At 45.2% G+C, this 24,770-nt stretch overlaps 1 protein-coding gene and 1 pseudogene across 1 annotated transcript in view; both read left to right on the top strand.

Annotated features, from left to right (window-relative positions):
• The window catches only part of Pip5k1b (phosphatidylinositol-4-phosphate 5-kinase type 1 beta), a 146,110-nt gene extending 132,458 nt beyond the window's left edge, over positions 1 to 13,652 (top strand). Inside the window, exons 13-14 of the mRNA XM_051146270.1 lie at positions 2,007 to 2,124; positions 13,583 to 13,652. Coding sequence (XP_051002227.1) covers positions 2,007 to 2,124; positions 13,583 to 13,585 — 121 coding nt within the window. The 3' untranslated portion in view covers positions 13,586 to 13,652. The remainder of the gene's footprint in view (positions 1 to 2,006; positions 2,125 to 13,582) is intronic.
• Positions 13,653 to 19,638: 5,986 nt separating this feature from the next.
• Positions 19,639 to 20,074, top strand: LOC127190068 (40S ribosomal protein S14-like; annotated as a pseudogene).
• Positions 20,075 to 24,770: the final 4,696 nt, after the last annotated feature.

Below are 24,770 nucleotides of genomic sequence, written 5' to 3'. Positions count from 1 at the left end.
TTAAAATGGACCTTCCCTCTGTTAGTCTGGTATGTGGTGGGCACTCTGACCCTGTTACTAGATTCTGAGCGCCTTTCTCCCAAGAGAGAGGCCCTCAGTTACAAGTGACTCCTAAAACAGAACCTTGGAAATTTACAGGCTGAGACACTATAAATTGATTACAAATAGATGGGCGCCTGGGAAATCAACAGTGCAGTTTAAAAAAAAAAAAAAAAAGCAAGAACAAGACATTCTCTTACTCCATAGTGTTTGGGTGAATTCCTTTGGGGAAACGTATCTTCTTCTTTTTTTTTTTTTTTTTTTTTTTTTTTTTTTTTTTTTTTTTTTTTTTTTTTTTCCTGTGTGGAGCATCTTTAAGGGCTGAAACAATTTGCTGTAGGCTATGGATACATTAACTTAAGTTGTGGCTTATTCTTGCATTATCTCTTTATACTTCATAATTACATTTCTCACTTTTTTGTTGTTTGTTTTGTTTTTCGGTACAAGGTTTCTCTCTTGTGCCACCACACCCGGCTACTTTTTATTGTTTTTTAGGTGGCAGTTGACAGATACTTACATATTCATACATGTTGCCTAGGAAGACCACAGCTGGAATTCCTTACACTTGAATGGTGGCCAGACCATCACCCACAGTCCCAACACCAGTGTCACCCTCTTGCCTTCTTGTTTTCCAGCGTCTGTCCTTGAAAACCACAGGGAACTTCTGCTGCTTAAAAGTGTCACTTTTATTTTGGACGCACAGGGATAGTTGTGCATCCCTGGCTGATAACCAGTTTAAATAGTGTCAAGACAGACCAGCGCTCAGGAGCAAGAGGCAAATGATCTCTATGAGTCTACATAGTGAGTCTCAGTACAGCCAGACTACATAGAGAGACCCTGTCTCAAAAACCAAAACAAACAAACAAAAAACAATTTGAAAATCAGATCAGCTCCTTCATTAGTTAATACCAGTTATAAGACCATAACAGGTGATGGCACACACCTTTAATCCCAGCACTCGGGAGGCAGAGGCAGGTGGATCGCTGTGAGTTCGAGGCCAGCCTGGTCTACAAAGTGAGTTCAGGACAGCCAAGGCTAACACAGAGAGACCCTGTCTTGAAAAAACAAAAACAAAAAAAGACCACAACAGGCGGGGAGGCCCTGCGGGCACACAGAAGAAGGGGAGGCAGGCTATCCAGACGAGACCTGATATGCTGTGGTCAGACAGTGGGGGAGGAGGGCACCCCCTGTCAGAGGTATAAGGGAGGGGACTAGGGCAGAAGGGAGAAAGAGTGTGGGAATGGGAAGATAAGAGCAAGGGTTTAACAATTGGAATGTAATATGAACAAATTATAATAAATACTAAAAAACACAATGCCAGCTACTTGTGTTGTCCAAGCTTTTATTGTTTCCCTAGAGCGTCCACATAGGGGCTCCTCATAGAGTAAACAGTAGCAGAGTCCGTGTGGTGTCCTTTATTCCAGCTGTGGTCCTGGCACCAGCCCAGTGTGAGCATCACTACCACAGCCTCTTTCTTCCTCCCCTTACATATGTGACAGTTTGTGGTGTTTGCAGAGGTTTTGTGGCTTCCATGTCTTGTGAACCCTGGGTTCTGTGAATCTAGAAGCCTCTGGCTGTCTCTGATTTTGAGAGGTTTATTTTTCACTCTGGCTGCTGTGCTCCACTCATGTATCCATCCATTGGTCAGAAATGCAATTCATGGAGTCGGCAATGGAAGGGTCCAAGAAGTTGCACTGGGACCAGCCCTCCGGAGACTCTGATGTACTGTCAAGCATCAAAACCACAGAAGCCAATGGGCTTTTCAGGCTCCAAAACAGGAAGAAAAGGAAGAGGGGGCGGGAATGCGGGGAGGAAGGGAGGGTTGGAAAGCAGAAGGGCTGCTCCCGGGGCCATTTTGTAAAGTAGGGAATGTAAGGATATGAGCGCTCAGCACAGCCGGGGATCCACGACCTTGGGGCTGTTCTGCAGGCCCCCAACTCATCATTTATTCATCTTTGCTTTTCCAGCAAAGGGTTACCTTCCAGTTCGACCTTCACCTTGGAAGAAGGGACCATCTACCTGACTGCTGAGCCAAACACTCTGGAAATGCAGGATGACAACGCCTCTGTGCTGGATGTCTATTTAGTGAGTGACTTTCTTCCATTCTTCTCGCCTCCCTGTTTGCAAATGGATCCGGGGCGGTAAAGCCAGGCATGCTTGGGGGTTTTTAGAGAAAGAATTGCCTCCTGTCCCTTCTACAAAGTCAGGTGGGTCTTCCCAAGCTGTTGCCCCATAGTCTGCTAGAACACTGGCAAGAATTGGTAGGTTAATAGAAGTTCAGCAAATATAACCAGAGGACAAATCTCCTGAATGACTTCTGCCTCAGTTGGGTCTCTCTAGTCATTCCTTGCTTAAACCAGCTTGGGCTGCCCCCACCCTGGCAGAGCTTTTCTAGGTTGTTGAAGCTATTCTCTTGCCCTGTTGCAAAGCCAGATGAGTTGTAAATTAAAGCGAACTGGGCACCGGGTGTCAGTGCCTGTCTCTGCTTCTTCTCCTTGATCACCGACCTTGCGTCATCACTCTCTTTGGGCTTTAGTTTTCTCGTCTAGTACATGGGATATTGAATGCTCTCTAAGGCCCTCCCCCACCCCCCTACCCCCCACCCCACCACCCCCATGCAACTCCAACAGGCTGATGATTTCCGCATCACAGGGAGTTATATGAGAGTGGCTTTCCAAAGAAGCTGCGGCGCGGTTCTCAGCTGTCCTGTTGTTCTCTGCAGTTTCCTTACCTCCTCCACCCTTCCGCTTCACTTCAGCTTTAGGGCAATACATCTAGAACCTTCAGCACCATTAATTTGTGGTTCTGTGTATGTTCTCTTGCTGGATATATGATGATGATGATGATGATGATGATGGTGATGATGATGATGATGATGATGATGATGATGATGATGATGGTGATGATGGTGATGGTGATGATGGTGATGGTGGTGATGATGATGGTGATGATGGTGATGATGGTGATGATGATGGTGATGATGGTGATGATGATGATGAATGTTGTCCAACAACTGCAAAGACTCAACTCATTACCCACCCTTTAGTGGTTTTTCATCCGCCTCAACATGGTGGAAGAATGATAAAGCCGGGCGTGGTGGTGCACACCTTTAATCCCAGCACTCGGGTGGCAGAGGCGGGCGGATCGCTGTGAGTTCGAGGACAGCCAAGGCTACACAGAGAAACCTTGTCTCAAAACCCAAAAAAAAAAAAAAAAAAAAAAAGAATGATAAGAAAGAACATCCAGTTTGGCCTGGACAATTTCTCTCATTTCTCCCTGACCTAATTCAAAAGCTCTGGATACCAGCCATCTTTTATCCCAGCCGTCTTTAACTGAATGGCCCTTGAAGCTTCTGTGATGACATCTCGTCTCTGGCTCACCCAGTGTAGTCAGATGCCTCTTGTGCGGTTTTTCCCTTGAAGAGGCAAGGATTCTTTCTTAGTGGTGTTATCCTAATCCACTTTGTGTCTAACTGATCCACTAAGTATTTAATTTATATTCCCTGTGAAATGTGCAGATTTCAACCACATTGGTTTGTGCATATCAGAGAACATGAAATTTCCTTTTAGGAATCCACCCAAACTTGTGCCTGTGGGCTAGGGCGGCCTTGTGACTTTTCTCTGTAATTTCAACTGAAAATTTTTTAAATGGCTGACCATTTCATCATCCATATCCAAGCATCTAATTCAGGTCCCACCGATGCTTCCTCCCACACTGCTTTCCAGAGGCCCTCACCTTCCCACTGTACAGCCCCAGGCTTTCTGGTTCATTTGCAAATATTCAAATCAAGGGAGATGTTGTTTTAAAATGGCTTTATCCGGTGACCAAAGTTGGTTCCTATTGAATGCTCAGTTGATGAGCCACAGATTGGGGTATTGAAGAGAATACAACAGAACTGAGTACACTGCGCTGATGGGAAATGGGCACTTCTGCCATTGGGAAGCCAGCGCTGCCTGTCACCCTCGCTGTTGCCTCAGATCCCAAGGCAGGCTTTGCCTGAGGTAGAATGCAATTTCATGTTGCCAGGAAGGGGGAACAACAAAATGCCATTCCCACTGGGAAATGAACGGGGAGAGAGTGTCCTTTCATCGCTCCTAGGGAATGGCTTGTAAGCGAGAGATGAAGGGATTGCATTTTTAATAACAGAGAAGTCTAAAGGATGGCTGCCACCCAACGGTGCTTTCTTCCGTTACTCACTCCCTGAGGTATACTCTGTGCTTGCCACATTGGCGCCCTCTCAATAACACACAATCTTTATCTGTGAAAGCACTTCTGCAAAATGGCTGTTTGAAGTGCAAAAATAGCTCATGTAAGGAAAAGAAACAGTTAAGCCATCTATTTTTCTTTCTTTCTTTCTTTCTCTCTTCCTTTCTTTCTTTCCTTTTTCTTTTTGCCTTGCCGTTATTGGAGATTAGTGCACTGCCAGGCAGCCCGTGGACAGCTTGATTATTCAGTGTGTTTGGGGACATTAATGGTACTCTTTGATCATAAGAAGAAGGGTGGCAAAGAAGTGGGAATGATTGAATTAACAGCTGCCATGCCATTATGTATGAGGAAAGCCTGAGAGAATACGAAGCCAAACACTCAACAAATTAGGTCGCAGGGGTCTTAGAAAATTCACAGGAGCCTTTGGCTGGGAGGTGACCGACCCCACTCCATCAGTTGGGTCTCCCCAACCATTGCTTGCTTAAGCCAGCATGGGCTGCCCCAGGGGTTCAGGGGCGGGGGTGGTGATGATTGGAATCAGAGGCTTCTCCACTCCCTCTCCAGATGGAGCTGGATTCCCAGCACCCCCAGGTACTACTCGCGTGCCCGGTGGGTTTTTGTGAGAGCAAATACAAAGAAAAGGCTCACAGCTCCTCAGGATGGAAGCTCTGAACTAAAACTCCTTTCCTGTTTCTCACAAGCTTACACTGTGGGGAGCTGAGACTTAAGAAAGCAAAATACAGCTCTTAGCCCAAAGTGCTCTACTGTTTAAATCATTTGACTAAAGAATGTTTTTAAGACACATGGAAGAACTGGGGAGGGGGCCAGGGCACAGACACAGTGGCACACATTTGATTCCAGCGCTCAGGAGGCAAAGGTGGGCAGATCTCTGTGACGTCAAGACCAACCTGATCTGCATAGCCTAGCAAGTTCCAGGTTAGCCAAAGCTTTGTAATGAGCCTTGACTAAAAATTTTTTTAAAAGTTGGGGCGGGGGGAGTGCCCCTGCATGTGTGCCAGCACACTCACAGGTGACAGCTATTCTTGAAATAAGGGTGATGTTAAGAAGCAACCAGTCTGTCTGGATTAGGTGGGCACTCATGGGAGTTAACATTCTACTGTTACGCAAGATTAGAACCGGGGCTGCGGGCAAAGGACTTTTCTTGTAACATCCTGGCTGCAGTGGCCTTGCAGCCCAGTTTGACTCCCACCTTCTTTGAAGCCAGCTCCTCTGAAGCCATCTATGGGGGGGCTGCTATTTTCCTTTCTTTGCCTCTATGTCCCAGTTCCTCTGGCACCATACTGCTTCTCTTTCTGGGTCTCTTTCTGTCCCCTTCTCAGGCATAAGAAGCCAGTGTTTTCTTGGCTCCTAAGGTTCTCCAGCTCTTGAGAATGAAATGTCGGGGAGGAAGCCACTGATGCTGGGAGGAACTTGATGTCTTCCAGGCCCAGAACCTGCAGGGATCACATGGTGAAATTATGCCCAGCTAGAACCGGTGAACAGTCCATGCTCACGAACATCCCATTCCGTGAACATGCACATGAATATTCCATTCCTGGGGCCTGGTGAACTCGACTTCATTTATACACATTTCCTCCCTGCTCTCTGATGTACAAGTGGAGGTGTGCTTAAGGACCCTAGAATAATTTTTACAAAATAGGGGATGGAGAGATAGCTCAGCAGTTAAGAGCACTGGCTGCACCTGGCATGGTGGCACAAGCCTTTAATTTAAGGCCAGCCTGGTCTGCAAATCAAGTCCAGGATAACCAGGGCTTTTACACAGAAATACCCTGTCTCCAATCCCCCCCCTCACCCCAGAAAAAGCACTGGTTGCTCTTCCAAAAGACCAGGGTTCAATTCCCAGAACCCACATGGCAGTTCATGACTATACCTCCAGTTCTAGGGGATCTAGTGCCCTCTTCTGGCCTCTATAGATACTAGACAGACAGACATGTGGTATACATGTGGTGCAATTCAATCTATAGACCAGGCTAGCCTCAAACTCAGAGATCCATCTGTCTCTGCCTCCCAAGTGTTAGAATTAAAGGCATGTGCTACCACAGCTCACCTAACAAAGTCATTATTTTTTTATGTGTATTAGTGTTTTGGATGGATGGATGGATGCATGCATGCATGTATGCATGCATGTGGGTGTTGAACCCCTAAACTGGAATTATGTACAGTTGTGAGCTACCATGTGGATGCTGGGCATTGAACCCAGGTTCTCTGAAAGAACAGCCAGTGTTCTTAACCACTGAGCCATCTCTCCAGCCCTTGTTTCTTGACATTCTTAAACCTGCACAGTGCCCTCCTCCCCAGCTCCAGGGTCACCTAGCCTTCCTCATAGCCCCATTCTCTGTGTGTCCTCTTCTCCTCTTAGTCATTGGATTACAGTCTACCCTAATCTCTTGTGACATTAACTACTTACATTTGTGAAGACATCATATAAGTTGAGTTTCCAAGGTCACAGTAGACTAGAATTTCAGGGCTCACTACTCAGCCTGCTACACAGATCTATCTTCCATTCTCTTTTCTTTGTCTAAGGGCTATAAGGCTGGATAGATGTTTCCATGTTGTTTTGGATTCCTCACACAAAAAAAAGGGTGTTGTGTAAATGACTGTGTGAAAAGTCTTCGTTGTCTTAGAGGGTGCAATGTGTGTTTCAAACAAACCCCCTAGGGGTAGACCCAAGCATTGGTATTTTTGGAAGCTCCCTGCATCCTGCCTGAGAACCATTGAACTAATTCCTAGGGTCCTTCAGCTCTGAACACCCTGTCATTCTCCTATGCCGGTGTAAAGGGGAGCCATATAATGGCTAAGGACCCCCATCTTAAGATCTAATTAGAATCAAATGCATTTTTCCTGATTCAGAAAGCAAGCCCTATGATTGACAGCCATAAACTCGCTGATGGTTGTCCTTTCTTTCCACAAACCCTCTGCTGCCACCTACTGGTGAAAAGGCAGCTCTGCCCATGGGGGTGGATAAGGCGTGAGTGACTAGACTGAAGGTTGTTGTATTGAAACCTAATAAAGGGTGAGTATGGGGCTCGGTAGCCTGTTTCCTCTCTGTGCACTTGACTGGATCCTTCCAGCACTGTGAGGTTAGTTCAGCAGGTACCAGAGTCTTTAGCCATCAAAGGCATCTCGTACTACAGGCCCAGCATCTGCCACCTTTCTCACTAGCCTGGAGGCGACAGTTAGAATTGTGCACAATAGAGAGGAGAGGCTCAGATCTAAGCATGCCCTTCTCATCCATCAAAGCCAGTTTCACTTGAGTCTCTTTGAAAGCTGCCCCCTTGGCGATTTAATTCAACACAGAAAAAGCTGTTTCTGCAACTCAGACAGCAAGTATAACAAAGTATCACCAAGAGCCCAGTGCTAAAAGCTTTCTTTACTATCTCTGACCCATCCTGTTTTTACAGGCTGCTGAGGAGATCAGTAAAGGGGCATAGGATTAAATATAACAAAATGAAAATATGAAAGCTTAAAAACAAGAGGACTCTAAATCCTTGTGGTGGCTCCTGGCCACTGTTTCTGTTTTCTGAGGCTGTTGCAACCAAGCACCAGCATAAGTTGCTTAAGACTTAAAGAGCATTCTTCCCTCACATGGATATAGACTGGAAGTCAAGGTCAGGTATCAGCAGGGTCCCGAGCTCCATTGCCAGAATCTCCTTGGCTTATAGATAGCTAGCTGTCTTCCCCTGTGTCCCCACAGCATCCCGTCTGTGTGTGTCTGTGGTCCAAACTTCCTGTCTTTGGAACAGTGTTTTTTGGGGGGAGGGGTTGTTGTTTTGGTTTTTCAAGACAGGATTTCTCAGTGTAACAGAGTCCTGGCTGTCCTGGACTCGCTTTGTAGATAAGGTTGGCCTGGAACTCACAGAGATCTGCCTTCCTCTGCCTCTGCCTCTGCCTCCGAAGTGCTGGGACTAAAGGCGTAACCATTTAATACAGTTTCTCACGTGGTAGTGACCCTCAGCCATAAAATTATTTTTGTTGCTATGTTATAATTGTAACTTTGCTACTGTTATGAATTGTAATATCAATATGTGTTTTCCAATTATCTTGGGCAACCCCTATGAAAGGGTCATTTGGTCCCCAAAGGGTCTCAACCCACAGGTTCAGAACCACTGCTCTAGAAGGACACTAGTCCTAATGAATTAGAACCTAATCCACCATCACATTTTAACCTGATCCCCTCTGTAAAGACCCTGTCTCCAGGCAAGGCCATGCTCTGAGAGACTAGTAGTTAAGGGCCTCAACATTAGAGGGACACAGTTAACCTGTGACAACCACCAAGTACTCTGGTAAAGAGCAGTGCCACCTTCCTGTACTATTACAGAAAATGCTAGAAGAAAGCCTCCTGGGGCTGAAGCTTCCGGTTTCCTCAGCTCTGATGTAGCTGGGAACAGCTTTCCATGCAGATGACAAAGCAGCCAGGAACCACCTCTGAAGCCTGGGCTCCTTGTCTAATCATATCAGCCCAGTATACACACACACAAATACACACACACACACACACACACACACACACACACACACACACACATCTCCGAAGTACAGCAGAAGCTGAGTTCAGAAAGTAGGCTCTTGGCTGGTGCTCAGGCGCCACTGGGATTGACATGAGGGCTCAGTCAGGTACCAGAAGTCCCCTGTAGAACGATCAGGATGCATAAGCCACGGGTGCCCTCCCTCATCTCCTGCCCTTTGGAAACAAACCAATGAAGCGGTAAATTGTGTTAAAATACTGCTGTTGCACTAACCGTTTTTGAAATGAGAGAGACCGTGGTCTCAGTCTATCTTCTGAGATGTAGGAGATGGTGGCAGGTTCTCTCTTGTCAACCTGCTTCAGGAACAGGCTCTTTGATGGAGGTTGACACAAGGTTTGGCCAACATTTAAGGATCCAGACAGTAGGCTGGAGGGATGGCTCAGTGGTTAAGAGCACTGACTGCTTTTCCAAAGGTCCTGAGTTTGGTTCCCAGCAACCACATGGTTGTTCACAACCATCTACAATGAGATCTGGTGCCTTCTTCTCCTGTGCAGGCACACATTCAGACAAAACACTGTATACATAATAAGTAAATAAATGAAGAAAAAGAAAAAGAATCCAGCCAGTGACATCCTACCGCATTAGACCCAAATGGATGTCTTCATCGAAAGTGTGCAAATCCTTCAAGAACAGCAGCATTCCCATCTTCTCATCAAAGCTTCTCAGATGAAGTCTGCAGCCCCTGGTCCTCGGGGGGAAAAAAAAAACTGCACTTCTGGCTGTGAGTCCTGATATTTATTTAACAGTAATGGTAGGAAATTTGGACTCAAACTCATCTAAAGTTTCTCTGTCACTATGAAAAAAAGACTTGAGATAATCCATTTAGAAAGAAGAAAGGTAGGGACAGACAACTTAGTAGGTAAAGTCACCTACTGCTAGGCCTTATGGCTTCATTTCTATCCCCTCATCTCACATGGGAGGAGGGAACCAATTCCCACAAGGTGTCCTCTGATCTCCACATGTGTGCCATAGTGTGTATGCCTCTATACACACACACACATACACACACGCACACACACACTCATAGAGTAAGTTATTTTTAAAGGAAAAGGGGTTTATTGGGGGGATATTTTCAGCCCATAGTTGATCGCCTCTGTTACATCGGGTTCAAGTGAGGCAAGACCTCATGAGACTGCTGCACATGGAAAACTACTCACCTCATGGCTTGGGGTCCCAATATCCTTTTCAAGGGCACGTCTGCATGACTTTATCAACTCAAAAACACAACCCTTACCTCAAAGAGGATAAAAGATAGTTTATTCTAGAGCCAAATGTGAGAGACCATGGCCTAAGAAACCTCAAAGTCCTCATTCCAACATGGAAGCAGTTTCCTGAAGTTTCTATAGTAACAGAAGAAAGAACACTAAAAGTCAAGCCCCGTTTAAAATACACTGGGGCAGCATCAGGGAGGTGGGTCAGCAAAGCAGAGAAATCTCACTATCTCTGATTCCATTGGATGACACCCTTAGCTTTGGGGTTCAGTAAAAGCTGAGTTCATACATCCCAACAGGTCCTTATCTGATAGTTACAGGATGCTAGTTTCAACACAGAGCTGGCAATAAGGAATGGCTATTTAGGAGACTAAGGATAGCCCAAGACGTAAGTTGGCTCTGGACCTACAGCCTTCCAAGCCCTCCACATCTCTGTGGTTCTAATGAGTCAGTCAGTCAGTCTTAGCATAGTGTTGACAGCTTCCTCGCGCTAGACCTAAGGGTTGCACTGCCAGCGACGGAACCAGCAGCTGGAGCCACATAGGAGGCAGAGACAGGCAGATCTCTGTGACCTGGAGATTAGCTGTGAAGTTCTACACACATGAGAATCCACGCTATTATCCCACTGCGTCTTGATTTCTACAGCACTGACTGATATATGTACACACTGTACCTAGCAAAACGGCGAGCCTTTGCATTGCCTCTGCTGTTAATGCAACACAAAGAGAAACTTCCAACTGTACTTCATCCCCAGGTGATTGTGCCTTGTGAAATAACATCCAGTGAAGGAGGTAAATGAGTAAAACAAAGTAAAATGTACCAAGTACAAATTCTTACTTAAACAAACAAACAACAACAAAAAGCCTGCTCTGGTAGAAGGCTGAAGCCAATGTATCAACAAGTCACAAGTTCAAGGCCAGCCTGAGCCATATAGCCAAGCCCTATCTCAAAAACATAGAGGAGGAGGAGCAGAGGAGAAGGGAAGGAAGGACCGACTTTAGGCATCCTTGCCAAGTAGTAGTGGGTTTGACCTTGAGATTCTGGGATCTCTCAGAAAACAATCAGATGAACCCAGAGAAAGAAGACACCTCAAAGCCCAGGAGGCAATGTTGGGGTGAGTCGCTGTGATGGCTTGCTACAGATTTGTGGTTCTGCTGTGAGTTATTGGAAAAGACAGGCAGAGTGACTCAGGATGAGGAGATGTGCTGTCATGGGAAAGATGCAGGCACAGCAGGAAATAGCAAAACCTCAGAATAGGGCTTGGAAAAGGCAGGCTTGAAGAGTCACTAAGCAGCCGGGCGGTGGTAGCACACGCCTTTAATCCCAGCACGCAGGAGGCAGAGGCAGGCGGATCACTGGGAGTTCGAGGCCAGGCTGGTCTACAAAGTGAGTCCAGGACAACCAGGGCTACACAGAGAAACCCTGTCTAAAAAAAAAAAAAAAGCAAAACAGGGACTTGCTGTAGGAAAACAACATCGGGGAGCTGGGCTTATGATAGCTGGAAGGAAAACAATGCCTTCCTACAGGGCGTTTTGGCAAGTAATTCCAACTTGAACCCAAAATGACAGTGCTCTGGGTAGCAGATAGGGGGATGCAGCATGGCTGGGGGTGGAATGGTTGCCTGGATTTTATCCCAAGGGTATCACTCATAAGGTTAAGATCCAGAGGACCACGAGCATCTTGTGAGGCTGTTTAGGATGGGTTCCTTTTGACAAGTCTTGAGTGATGTGAAGTCTTGCCTTTTCCTTCACCTCTGTTCAGAGAATCCCTCACAGCACTATCCAGATGTTAAGAGAATCTATTGGCTAAATATATTTTCAAAAGAATATGTTGGGGACCAAGGAGGGGAACTGATAAGCAGTCATGTAAGCCAAGACAGGAGACTTCAACAAAGGCTTGACATTTTCAGTTGTCTTACCCATGTGTGATCTTCAATTAAGAAAGAAACTGTCTAGTATAAGCACATCAGAGGAAGACACCAACTATAAAGCGAAGCAGTGAGGGCTAGAGATGTAGCTCAGAGTTAGGGCACTTGCTTAGCATCCCTGAGGCCTTGGGTTCAAGTCCCAGTACCAGAGAAAAGAAAAAAAAAAAGTAAGGTTATAAAATTTCAACCCATAATTGAGTCAGAGTATGTGATGAGTATCAAGCCTTTCTTGCCAAATGGGACTGCCATTGACATTTTTTCAAAAAAAAAAAAAAAAAGTTTAATTTTAAACTTTTTATTCCAAGTTGGGTTTTACTTCTTTATATGTAAGCAGATTACTTATGTTGCTTATCTGCAGGCACTATGAGCTTGCAAAGTGAGGTGATGCAAGAGCCCAGAGGAAAGAAAATATCACTCCCAAGTCTAAATGCAAAGGCATGGGGATGTAGTTTAAATAAAATAGTTCCCGCAGTACATATGCGACAGTGACAGAGCAGTGGGGCGCAGGGCCATTAACAGTTTATTTCACACACACACACAAAGAAGAGTTTATCTCTACTGGGTGTGGTGGTACACACCTATAGTTCAAACTACTTGACAAGCTGAGACAGGGGGAATCACTTGAGCCTGGGATTTCAGGGCCAGCCTGGTAACATAGCAAACCCACTAAGAGAGAAGAAGGGAGGAGGTTCTAGGAGGGAGGAAAGGCCCGTCCCTAACAACTGCTCTGTGAAAAGGGTTTGTTACTGCTCTTCTCCCATCCAAGTGCTAACAGGATGAGACCCTGCTTAGCTTCCTAGCTCAAACTCAGGTGTACTCAGGGTGGTATGGCCAGTGACTATTATTCCTATTCTATAGATGAAACAGGATTTAAAGGCCTGGAAATATACATAAAGTTTTATGGCTTAGATAATTAGAAAGTAGATTGGACCCAATATACGTCTGTACAGACTGAAACGATATCGCTCACACATACCACGATGCATCTGTCACAGACTGATGCGGCTGCCTGTTTTCCTTTGTTTCTTTTGCTTCATTGGTTTGCTTTTGCCTTGCTTCGAGCCAGGGTTTTGTGTAGCTCAGGCTGGCCTCAAACTGACTGTATATCTGAGAATGACCTTGAATTCCCAATTGTCATCCTCCTGTCTCCACCTTCCAAGTGCTGGCATCTCAGGGTGTACCATCATGCTGAGTTCCCTGGCTCCGCTTTTAAATAGTTAGCATTTTAGGTTGGATATCTGATGGCGTGCTCTACTGCTGGCCACCAGGAGATTGTTTGGAAATGAGCATAGCATTCAGGAGTTCAGGACTATGTTCAAGTCGTTGTGCTGTTTGGCTGGAGTTCTCACGTTCCTCAGCACCCTCCCTGAGCCCTGTGCGCTGACAAGGCAGCGTGTATCTTAACGTTGCTTCATTCTAAGCCTGCAGCGGCAATGCAGTGATGCAACTGGGGCTGGATCTTGATAAACCTTGGGTAACTAACAGGCCACAGCCCCCGTCCCCCAAAGAAGCAGATGGTATTCTAAGCCAACCCTAGAACTAATAATACTGGGAAGAAATAACGACTTAAAGGTCCCACTTAGAGGCAGGAGTTACAGGCTAGATGCCGAAGCTGAGTCTCACCCCTGCTTTTCTTCTCTATTTTCCTTCAGTAAATGAGAATAGCAAGCACCTGAGCACATGGGCGGGACCAGAACGCAGCTGTAGGAGAGAACTTTCCCCCACTGCAGAATCCTCCCAAGAAACTGGGCTGAGCCCCAGCACACCACCGTGAGGATCAACTGGACCTTGAAGTCTGTCTGTGAGCTGTTGGGGAGCTGTGGTCCGTGGCTGGTCAGCAGGTGGCTGTGAAGATCCCACTGTTCTGCGGCTGCTGTTGCTTGCTGACTATGAAGAACTGCATGAGCTCTATTTAAGCTGCTTTTCTATCCCACTGCCAATCAGTTTGTGGACTGGGAAGTGCTAATTTCCTAGAGGCTCTTGCATTGTTTCATTTTGCATGCATATAGTGATTACAAATAAGCAACACATAGTCCGCTTCTATATTTTTTAAAAAATCCATCCATACAAAATGATGAATAAGATATAAATCCTCTCTCTCTTTGTTTCAGAAGTTCTAATCATAGCCCATGTCATTGAAAGCTTCAATCTGTTTCCTTTAAAGATCAGTATAGTAGGTCTGCCTTTACTTTATAGAAAGCTAGCTTCTATAAAGATTTTTTTCACTGTTTACTAGTGAAATGAGAAAAGCAAAGCTATTTATAAAAGGCCTTATGTCTTGTATATATATATTGTCTTTGAAATATTTGTGATTTAGTTTATTGCTTGTAAAAGAGAAATTATATAATTTATTTAGTAAATACAACTGTAAACTATAGTTTTATTGAAAGAAATAAAATATTTTGTTCTCAATTGTGGTCATACATTTTCAAATAACTTATAATCTTCAAGGTGTGTGTGTGTGTGTGTGTGTGTGCGCGCGCACTGAGGAATCAAACCTAGGGCTCTGCATATACCAGACAAGGACTCTACCACTAAACTATAACCTCAGCCCACAATCATTTATTGACTAAAAGAGAAAATAAGTAAGCCAGGCACTGTGGTGCATGCCTGTGGTCCCAGCACTTGGGGAAGCAGAGGCAAGAGGATCTCTGTGAGTTCGAGGCCAGCCTGTTCTACCAAGTGAGTCCAGGACAGCCAAGGCTACACAGAGAAACCTTGTCTCAGAAAATAAATAAATTATATAAATAAATAAATATTTTTTGCCTTTTTAAAAAATTTAATTCCTTTACAGCCTGATCCCTGCCCCCTCCCTCCTCTTCTCAGAGAAGAGGAGGCCCTAAGAGGTACCAACCCATCCAGGTACCTCAAGTCACAGCAGGACTAAACACATCCTCTCCCACTGCGACTTAATAAAGCAACCCAGCTAGGGGAAAGGGATCCAAAGGCAGGCAACAGAGTCAGAGACAGCCCCTACTCCTGTTGTTAGAAGACCCATATGTTGGCCAAGCTGCACATCTGCTACATATGTGTAGGGGGGTCTAGGTCCAGCCCATATATGCTCTTTGGTAGTTTGATCTCTGTGAGCCCCTATGGGCCCAGGTTAGTTGACTCTGTAGGGCTTCTTGTGGTGTCCTTGACCTCTCAGGCTCCCTCAATCCTTCCTTCCTCCCACTCTTCCACAAAAGTTCTCAAGTTTAACCAATGTTTGGCTGTGGGTCTCTGCATCTGTTCCCATCAGCTGACAGATGAAGCCTCTCAGAGGACAGTTACGCTAGGCTCCTGTCTGCAAGCAGAGCAGAGCATCATTAATAGTGTCGGGGGTTGGCGCTTTCCCATGGAGTGGGTCTCGAGTTGGGCCAGTCATTGATTTGCCATTCTCTCACTCCCTGCTTAATTCCTACACTTAAACTCATCTTAATCTGTATGGCTCATGTGGACAAGACACATTTTGGGACAAAGGTGTTATAGGTGGGTTGGTGTCCCCCTCCCTTCACTGGAAGTCACATCTAGCTGTAGGAGGTGGCGGCTTCAGGCTCCTTAATCCTCGCTGCCAGAAGTCTCAGCTAAGGTCACCCCTATAGGCTCCTGGGAACCCCCTCCCCCGTCCTAGAGATGAATAACTAAATCTCTTTTTAAAAAGAAGGGGGAGTGCTGGAGAGATGGCTCAGAGGTTAAGAGCACCATCTGCTGCTCTTCCAGAGGTTCTGAGTTCGATTCCCAGGAACCACATGGTGACTCATAACCATCTATAATGCGATCTGTGCCTTCTTCCGGTGGGCAGGCACACATGCAGGCAGAACATTAGATACATAATAAATAAATAAATCTTTAAAAAGAAAAGAAAAGGCAACAACCCTAGGGTGTGGTGGTTTGAATAAGAGCGGTCCCCATAGGCTGGTTTTTCTGTTTGTTGTTTGTTTGTTTTTTGTTTTTCTGAGACTGGGTTTCTCTGTGTCATAGCCCTGGCTGTCCTGGAACTCTCTTTGTAGCTGGCCTCAAACTCAGAGATCCACCTGCCTCTGCCTCCTGGGCGCTGGGATTAAAGGCATGTGCCACCACACCTGACTGGGAGTGGCACTATTTGCAAGAATTAGGAGGTATGGTCTTGTTAGTGGAAGTGAGTCAGTCACTTGGGGGTAGGTTGCGAGGTTTCAAAAGCCCAAGCCAGGCCCAGTGTCTGTCTTTTCCTGCTGCCTGCAGATCTAGATGTAGAACTCTCGGTTCCTTCTCCAGCACCATGTCTGCCTTTGCGGGGCTACGCTGATAATGGACTAAACCTCTGAAATGGTCAGCAAGCCCCAGGTAAATGTTTCCTTTATACGAATTCCTGTAGTCATCGCGTCTCCTCACAGCAATAGAACATTGACTAAGACACCTTGCATACCTTGTCTTGGACAGGTAGAAGTGGAATACTAAAATTCGTACCTTCTAAGACAGTATCTACCCAATAGTAGATTCTTTCAACTAGTCTAACAGGCATTCCCAAATATGTCGGTGCATTCGTGTTGTGCTATGGTAACACCATTGAAATAGATTCCCACTCACACATGTGGGCCAGATGCAGCTCAGCTCCAAGGGCCGTCTTCACCTGGGGACCTGGAGCCACCCTGAGGCATGCCACTGTTAAGGCAATGGAAAAGGACTGTGGGAGCACGTAATGATGTTGTCCTAAGCCAATGGGGTTGGGAGGGTGCTACTTCCCACAAGGAAATGAAGCCAGCAGAGAGGGCAGTGAATACTGTAAACAAGGAGTTTACACCATCTGGTAACCAAGGCTACAGAAAGATGTTCCTGATGAGATGCTGAAAAGAAAGCACTTAATGTTGAAGCAAGCTGATTCGTGTAAACAAACACGGTATAAAATTCCATAAGTGTAGGCTGGAGCCAGCTTATGCTTATTTAGGTACTCACACCTACTCAACATAAGTAGCAATTTTACCTGCAGAGTCGATGCTGGGAATCCATTGTGGCTTAGGATCAGTTCTAGGCTCATGTTTTCTTTTCTTTTCTTTTTTTTAACTGCTGAAGCAGAATAGCGCAGGCTAGGTGATTTATAAAGAACAGAAACCTGCTCATGGTTCTGATGGTTGAGAAGTCTGAGACTAGGCAACCATAAGATCTACCACAAGAGACAGAAGAAAACCAAGTCCCCCAGTCCTTTTCACAGAGGCATTGAGCCAGGCAAGAGAACAGAGCCTCCATGACCTAAAGGTGCCCAGAGGCTCCAGCTCCCAAACTGGTTACACTGGGGTTGGAGTTAACAGAGTATGGAGTTCTTGTTGGAACTCATACCATTGGAGGATGTCAACAAAGGGTCCTAAAGTGAGTGAAGGCATCTCCTGCGTCCTTCCCTCCAGCATCGGTGTGTACTAGCAGATGCTGTCCCACGCTGCATGTGTCTGTGTACATGACTCCCTCTCTTCCCCTCTCATTAGTAAGTCTACTCATTTATCTCAGCTGGGGCCTCAGCAAGGGACACACTGAATCCTGGGAGTGTTATATATGGTATGCCTGTGTGTACATGGAATTGTTCTGGGTTTCTTTTATTTATTTTTTTTTTTTTCCACTTATTCATGAAGAAAAAGGCTATCATTGCCATTAAATTATAATGACATTGGCCCTAGAAATACTAAGAACTGTTATCTTGAGGACTAACTCAAATATCATTTTAAAGCCAGGAGTTTGTCCCTGAGCCTAACCCTCCACCCCACACTTAAATGAACTAAATGAACAAACCTAGTCACATCCTCTGTTGCTGACCTGATTGATGAGGCCCACGCCCACTGTCAAGGTCACTCTGCGCTTCAAGTCATTTGATAGCAGCAGAATTTAGCCACATATACAGAACGTTTGACGGTTACAGCCTCTTCTCGGAGACAGCATGCCCAGAGCCTTCTGACCTGCTGGATTCTGGTTGGTTGACTGATTTCTGAGCCTTCTTCACCTTCGCCATCTTGGGGTCTCTGTTCACCAGCACCCTAGGAATTTCCTTCATCTCTTCTTTTTTCTGCATGCTGCGGCTTCCTCTTTTTTGATAAAGCACAGGGAAGGATGTCAAAGGGTCAGGGGTGACACGGCCAAGCAGTTTCTCCTCAGCAACTTGAAACTTAAGCAGAGATACCTGAGGAATTTATAAACAAGGCATCAAAGACAGTGCATGTGTTTTTATAGGTGTTAAACAAGCTTCCATGATTTTTGTCTTCTGAGCCTCCAGGTCATTTAGTTCTTTATGCTTCGTGTGTGTGTGTGTGTGTGTGTGTGTGTGTGTGTGTGTGTGTGTGTGTGTGTGTGCGCGCGCGCGCGTGCGCCAGCCAGGCAAACAGAAGCACTCTACCGTTGAGTGACACATCCAGCCACCTCAACTCCTTTTTTGTAAGCAAAGCAAACAAAGAGACAGAGAAAGAAAAAATAAATTTATAAAAAGTAATCATGAGGGACCGGGGCTATGTCAGCTGAGCATGCACTGTGTTTGATATCTGACATTTGGAAGGGGGGGGGGGCAGGAAGATCAGAAGTTCGGTGTCATCCTTGGCCACAGAGCAAGTGTGAGCCCAATTTGGAATTTATAAGACCTCTCTCAAAAAGCAAAAGTGACAGCAGGGCATGGTGATGCATGCCTTTCCCAGCACCTGAGAGGTAGAGGCAAGCAGATCTCCATCAGTTCAAGGCCAGCCTGGTCTGCATAGTGAGTTCCAGACCAGCCAGGGCTACACAGTAAGGCTCTGTCTAATAAATACATTCATAAATAAATTAATGAATACAGAACAAATCACATTGAGTCTTTGCTGTCTAGAAAAATATTCAGGCCAGGCATGGTGGCACACACGTGCAATCCTATCGCTCAGGAAGCAGAGGCCAGCCTGGTCTACAAAGTGAGTTCTAAGCCAGAGACACACAGTAAGACCCTAGCTTGGGGGGAAAGGAGACACTTGGGTGAGCTAGGTTGATGATGTCCAAACTACAGAGCAAGCCCAAGAAGTGAGTTCAAGATCAACCTAAGCAATTTAGGAAAACTTTGTCTCAAATAAAAAGTTTAATTTGAGCTAAAGAAATAAATCCATTGTTAAGAGCACACAGTGTTCTTGCTGAGAGCCTGAGTTCTGTTCCCAGCACCCATATCAGGCAGTTCACAAACTTGGTTACTCCAGCTTTAGGAGGATCTAACACTTTCTTTAGGACTCTGCAGGCATACACACACACACACACACACACACACACACACACACACACACACACACGTGATGTTCATTCACACAGACAAACAGATATACACATACAAATAACAAAATAAATCTTAACTGCTTTTATGCATATGGGTATGTTAGTTACTTAGTTACTTTCTAATCCTTATGATAAAACACCAAGACCAAAGCAACTTCTAGAAGGAAGGATTTGGCTTAAGGTTAAGAGCACTGGCTGCTCTTCCAAAGGTCATGGGTTCAATTCCCAGCAACCACATGATGGCTCACAACTATCTATAATGAGATCTGGTGCCCTCTTCTGGTGTGCAGGTGCACATGCAAGCAGAATACTGTACACACTATAAATAAATAAATCTTTTTTAAAATCTGATTTCTTTGCACTCTGCTCTCAAAATATATATATCTTAAGATTATTAAAGGATTTATAATTTGCTTATTGGGCATGGTGCTTAAAAATCTAAGTTCAGCTTTCCAGTGTAGGAGTCTGGTGGCGACGTTCAGAAATGGCACCTCGCAAGGGGGAAGGAAAAGAAGGAAGAATAAGTCATCAGCCTTGGACCCCAAGTGGCTGAAGGAGAGAATGTATTTGGTGTCTGTCACATCTTTGCATCCTTCAACGATACCTTTGTCCATGTTACCGATCTTTCTGTCAAGGAAGCCATCTGCCGAGTGACTGGTGGAATGAAGGTAAAGGCTGACAAAGATGAGTCCTCTCCATATGCAGCCATGTTGGCTGCCCAGGATGTGGCCCAGAGGTTCAAGGAGCTGGGCATCACTGCCCTGCACATCAAACTCCAGGCCACAGGAGGAAACAGGACCAAGTCAGCCCTCAGAGCTCTTGCTTGCTCAGGGATGAAGACTGGGCGGATTGAGGATGTCACTCCCATTCCTTCTGACAGCACTCAAAGGAAGGGAGGTCATCGTGGTCGGCGTCTGTGAACAGAACTTCTCAAGTTATTTTCTGTTAATAAATACCTTTGTATAAAAAAAAAAATCTAAGCTCAACTCCTGTTTAGGGCATGTGTGTGTGTGTGTGTGTGTGTGTGTGTGTGTGTGTGCGCGCGCGCGCGCGTGTATGTGTAAGCAGCCATGTTAATCACATGGCTTACAACCTGCTGTGTGACTCCACCTTCCTAAGATGACTGTGTTGCATAAAGCGCTAATTATAAAACTTGCTAACTCACAGAGATCTGTCTGCTTCTGCTTCACAAGTTCTGGAATTAAAATTATAAAACTTCTTAGTCCTGATAAACTCTCTGTTTATTACTTTATCTCTATCAGACTAGGAAAGCAACAAATCTCATTGTAAATCGGTATGGATTTTTAGAAGTTCAAAGTTATACTTTTTTATAACATACTGTATATTTGATTTACCCCTTACAATATTCTTTATATAATTGTGGGGATCATGAACCAGGGGAAGTGGGGTGAATGACAGCAGAGCCCATGCAGAATCCCAGGAATCAGACTCCAGAGACCAGACTCAAAGGTGCAGATCTAACTTGACTGTTCAGTGTAAAGGCCTTTAAAAGGCTGAAGGGCCAATCAAATCATCTCATGCTAGCCTCAAGCACCGATAACAATCATTCAGGTTGGTGTAGCTATGAAGAAATGGGGTGTGTGTGGCAAGGTCACCTCAGGAGATTTCCATAAAGAAGGGGGAAGTAGTCACCGTCCTAGCCTTGGATCCATTCTGAGCCTTCACTAGCATGGTAGGAGTCCCCAGTAGATCAACACCGTGTGCAGTGGATCAGGACTATTCAAGTCATCTTAGGAGCTGCTGACACTTCACTCAGCACTCTCTGTGGGCCTCCAAAAGGCTTAGCTCGACATTCTCCACAGAGGATGGTGAGCTTTCAAGATTATAAAGGTCTATCCAGATTAGCAAAAGCTAGTTTAAGATGTCTGTCTAACTACTTATGTCTTTGCTAGTTCTTGGATGCATGAGTGAATACTCTCTGTTTCTCCTGCCACCAGCTGCCTGTGCTCCGGGTTCACTTCCAGGCTTTCTGGCCAATGGATTTGGTATAACAAAATTTTAAATGTAATTTTTAAAGTTGCTTTATAATGTTCTACGACTGGGTTATTGTTCACCCTTTCTCAGACGCAGGCATTGTTTTTAAAGACCATGGTCAAAAACAGGATATGGTTAAAGCTCATAACTCAGGGTTTGTAGTTAAAGGCTTATCTTAGATAATCTTGAACCATGTAACATGATTCCAAAGATACTTGTTTTTTTGTTTTGTTTTGTTGTTGTTGTTGCTGTTGTTGTTGTTTTGGTTTTGGTTTTGGTTTTGGTTTTTCAAGACAGGCTTTCTCTGTGTAATGCTGGCTGCCCTGGACTGGCTTTGTAGACCAGGCTGGCCTTGAATTCACAGCAATCTGCCTGCCTCTGCCTCCTGAGGGCTGGGATTAAAAGCATGTGCCACCATGCCCAGCCCAACGATACTTTTAAGTTGGGAAATATATTAATTCTAGAGACAGTCTACTGTTCACAATGTTAGAACTTGGTTATTAGGGTCTATCTCTACTCTCAAGGTTAAAAAAAAAATCACTGCCTTAAAAATAAGTTTAGCCTTGTCTTTGCTAATGTAGCTTTATATTTTTTATAAACTGTAGACCTTTTTATAAACTAAATCGTACAGGAAACTGTTTCTGGTCTGTAATGGTACACCATAAAAAGGTCAAAAAGGTTCCCAATCTCTTTAAGGGCTATGTTTATGACTTTAAAAGCGCCAACTTAACAGGAATGGAACCTGAAGTACTGGTCTTTAATGATTAAGAGCTACAAGTTAATAGTCAGACATCTCAAAAATGATCAAATCCTTTAATGTGTCCAGAAATATATTTGTAGTCATGCTGAGAACCAATGTGATTAATTACAAAATAAGCTTTGTTTATCCTCCTGTACATGTTTTCAAAGTCAAACAAAAAGTAACTACAAACAACCAAAGTTTGTCTGTTTAGATCTGCTGGAGAAAGACATAGTCCTCAAATACTTATGTGCAGAATATGGCATAATTATAGATCATAGCATTGTTTTATGTTTGCAAAGTATAGTTTAGAGCAGATAACTAAAGACAGACAAAGATTGCTTAACTCAGATCTGCTAACCCTCAAACCTTTTAGACACCTGCTGAATATGACATTTAATGTGTTTAAACTTATTATGACAGACAGAGACTCCCAAATCCTAACAGTAACTCCCCAAGATGTGAGCACAAGGACAGATGACATCAACCCTGGATTGTGATACATTAATCACTGGAAAGACTGCCCCAATGCCTTGCCAGCCTGAACTGTGGGCAAACTGGACATCAAGAGAGTTATGGTCTCACATTGCTTGTTCTTCCTTGCTCTACTGCCACAGAAAAAGCCTCTCATCTTCTGTACCTGATGATCAAACTGCCTTTGCCTGCATTGACATGGAGCTTCCAGGCATCTGGGACAACTGTCTAGGTATCGGAGTATGGACTAGTCTCTGTCATTTTGATTGATACATATATTCATTTAGATTATAACTTATCCTTCTCATGTCTCTGATCACATTGACAGCTAAGCTAATGGTAGCTTGACGGCGAGAGGACAGACAATTAGCTCGTTACCCCAAGGTCACCCACTCAAATCCTCCTGTCAGGTCAAATGGAATCCAGATAAGTACAACAGCCTAAGTTTCCCACCCATTGTCTATTTCAGAGGTTAGGGTTCCTCCCCATTTCCCTAATTTTGGGACTCCCCTCCCCCAACTACCAAAACCATGGTGGGAGGAATCCTGCCCTCTGATGAGTTTTGGGACTCTTCCCACCCCAACTACCAAAACCATGGGTCCAAAGGTTTCAAATGTACGCCTAAAAAAGAGTTATCTCCTTAACCTACTTAACTTTATTTTCTGTCCATAGATATGTTCCAGTGTCCTGTCAAGTCCAGGTGTTTTCTACATCCAAGATAGCGCCATAGTTAGCTACCCACAGGTGCTTGAGTCTAACCTTGAAGACTGCTTCAGCTGGGCTTGCATTTTCCTTCCTAGCTGCAGATGTTCTCACAGATCCTGGACAGTAGGGAAACAGGTGGCTCTCACAGGACTTCACCAGCATCCCAGTTTCCTTAGGGTCCCCAAAGATGGCATTACCCCCAAGTCAGTAGGAAGCAGTCTTTCTGAACACAAAGTCCTCATCCCTGCCTCACTACCCCTTCCTAAGCTTGTCATTTTTTTTTTTAAACTAATCAAAAAGGGAGAAATGTTAGTGTACAGGTGAATCTACTAGCCTGCCTCTAGGGCCCTAGCAACCTCTTAGGTTATCACCTGCTGCTACCACCAGATGTGTGCCAGGTGTGTGCCAGATAAAAGGACCCAAACCCCTCCCCCCAGCTCTCTCTGGGTCTCTCTCTCTCTCTCTCTCTCTCTCTCTCTTTCTCTTTCTCTCTGTCATATCCCCCTTTCTCTCTCTCCCTGCCCTCTTTCTCCCTCCCTCTCCCTTTCCCACAATAAACCTTCTTATACCACATATGTTGCCCATGACATAACATCCATTTATAATAGGGGGAACAACCAGGTGAGGCAAAGAGAGTCATTTACACACAGAACTAAACAGACAAGCACAAGATGGCAATTTCAAAAGGGAACAGCCGATGGCACCCAAAGGGCAGTTCCATAAACCAGGACAATCTCAAGGCATTTGAGCAGTTATCATAAGAAACTATGAGGTCTAGAGCCAGGAGTTTTTACAAGGAAAACGGAGTGTTGCAACCCTGGCAGTACATTTTACCCTTATTCCCAAGAGCTGCAGCTGGCATACCAAGTTTAGTTCTGCTCGAAATATCCCACCGCTGCCTTTAAGTCTCCCAAGCATTGGCACTTTCCTCATCCAGCCTCACCGGCCACCCATGTTGTCCCTGTCAGATCCCAAAGACACTCAGACAAGTGGCTAACTGTGGTGCCTGTTCGCTAGCATTCCAAAGGGGACGCCAGGGACCCTGGATGCTCCCTCATTCAGCAACTTGGCTCCTCTCAGCTCTTCTCACCTCACCCCTACCCTAAGCTTCTCCAGCTCCCCGTTTCATTTCCCCAGCTTCTCTTTCCTATATAAATAACCCTGTCGTCTTTGCCACCCACTCTCTTGGTTCCCTTGACTCTTGGTTCCCACTTTCCTCTCTCAGTTTCCTTTTTGCTCTCTCTCCTCTCATGCTCAAGTTCAGTCTGGACTCTGCCAGATGCCTCTTGCTGTACTCCCTCATATCTATAATAAACACCTTCTTCTCTTCAGCCCTACCTGGGAGCAGTCACGTCTTGATTTCATTCAGTCGCCTCTACCCATTTCTGCTCTTCCTCCCTGCCCTCCTTTACCTGACCAACTTCTGATCTCTTGGGACTCAAGCAAGTGTGCCTTTCCCACCCCTCGAGCTGAGACAAGGCCACGCCCCTGATGATTCCTATCATCACGCTCTCATGGCTCTATGGGAGCTATTGAGTTATCTCCTTCCTGCACAAGACTACAAACCCCACAAGAACCTGCTGATTAGCACAAGACTACAAACCCCACAAGAACCTGCTGATTAGCACAAGACTACAAACCCCACAAGAACCTGCTGATTAACAACCTTCGTCACATCAGCAAGCATGAGGCCTGGCTCTGTA

The sequence above is a fragment of the Acomys russatus genome, chromosome 5, assembly GCF_903995435.1.
Source record: "Acomys russatus chromosome 5, mAcoRus1.1, whole genome shotgun sequence".
Classification (NCBI taxonomy): domain Eukaryota; kingdom Metazoa; phylum Chordata; class Mammalia; order Rodentia; family Muridae; genus Acomys; species Acomys russatus.
The sequence above is the reverse complement of the archived record's forward strand: the minus strand, read 5'-3'. Positions and strand labels throughout refer to the sequence as shown.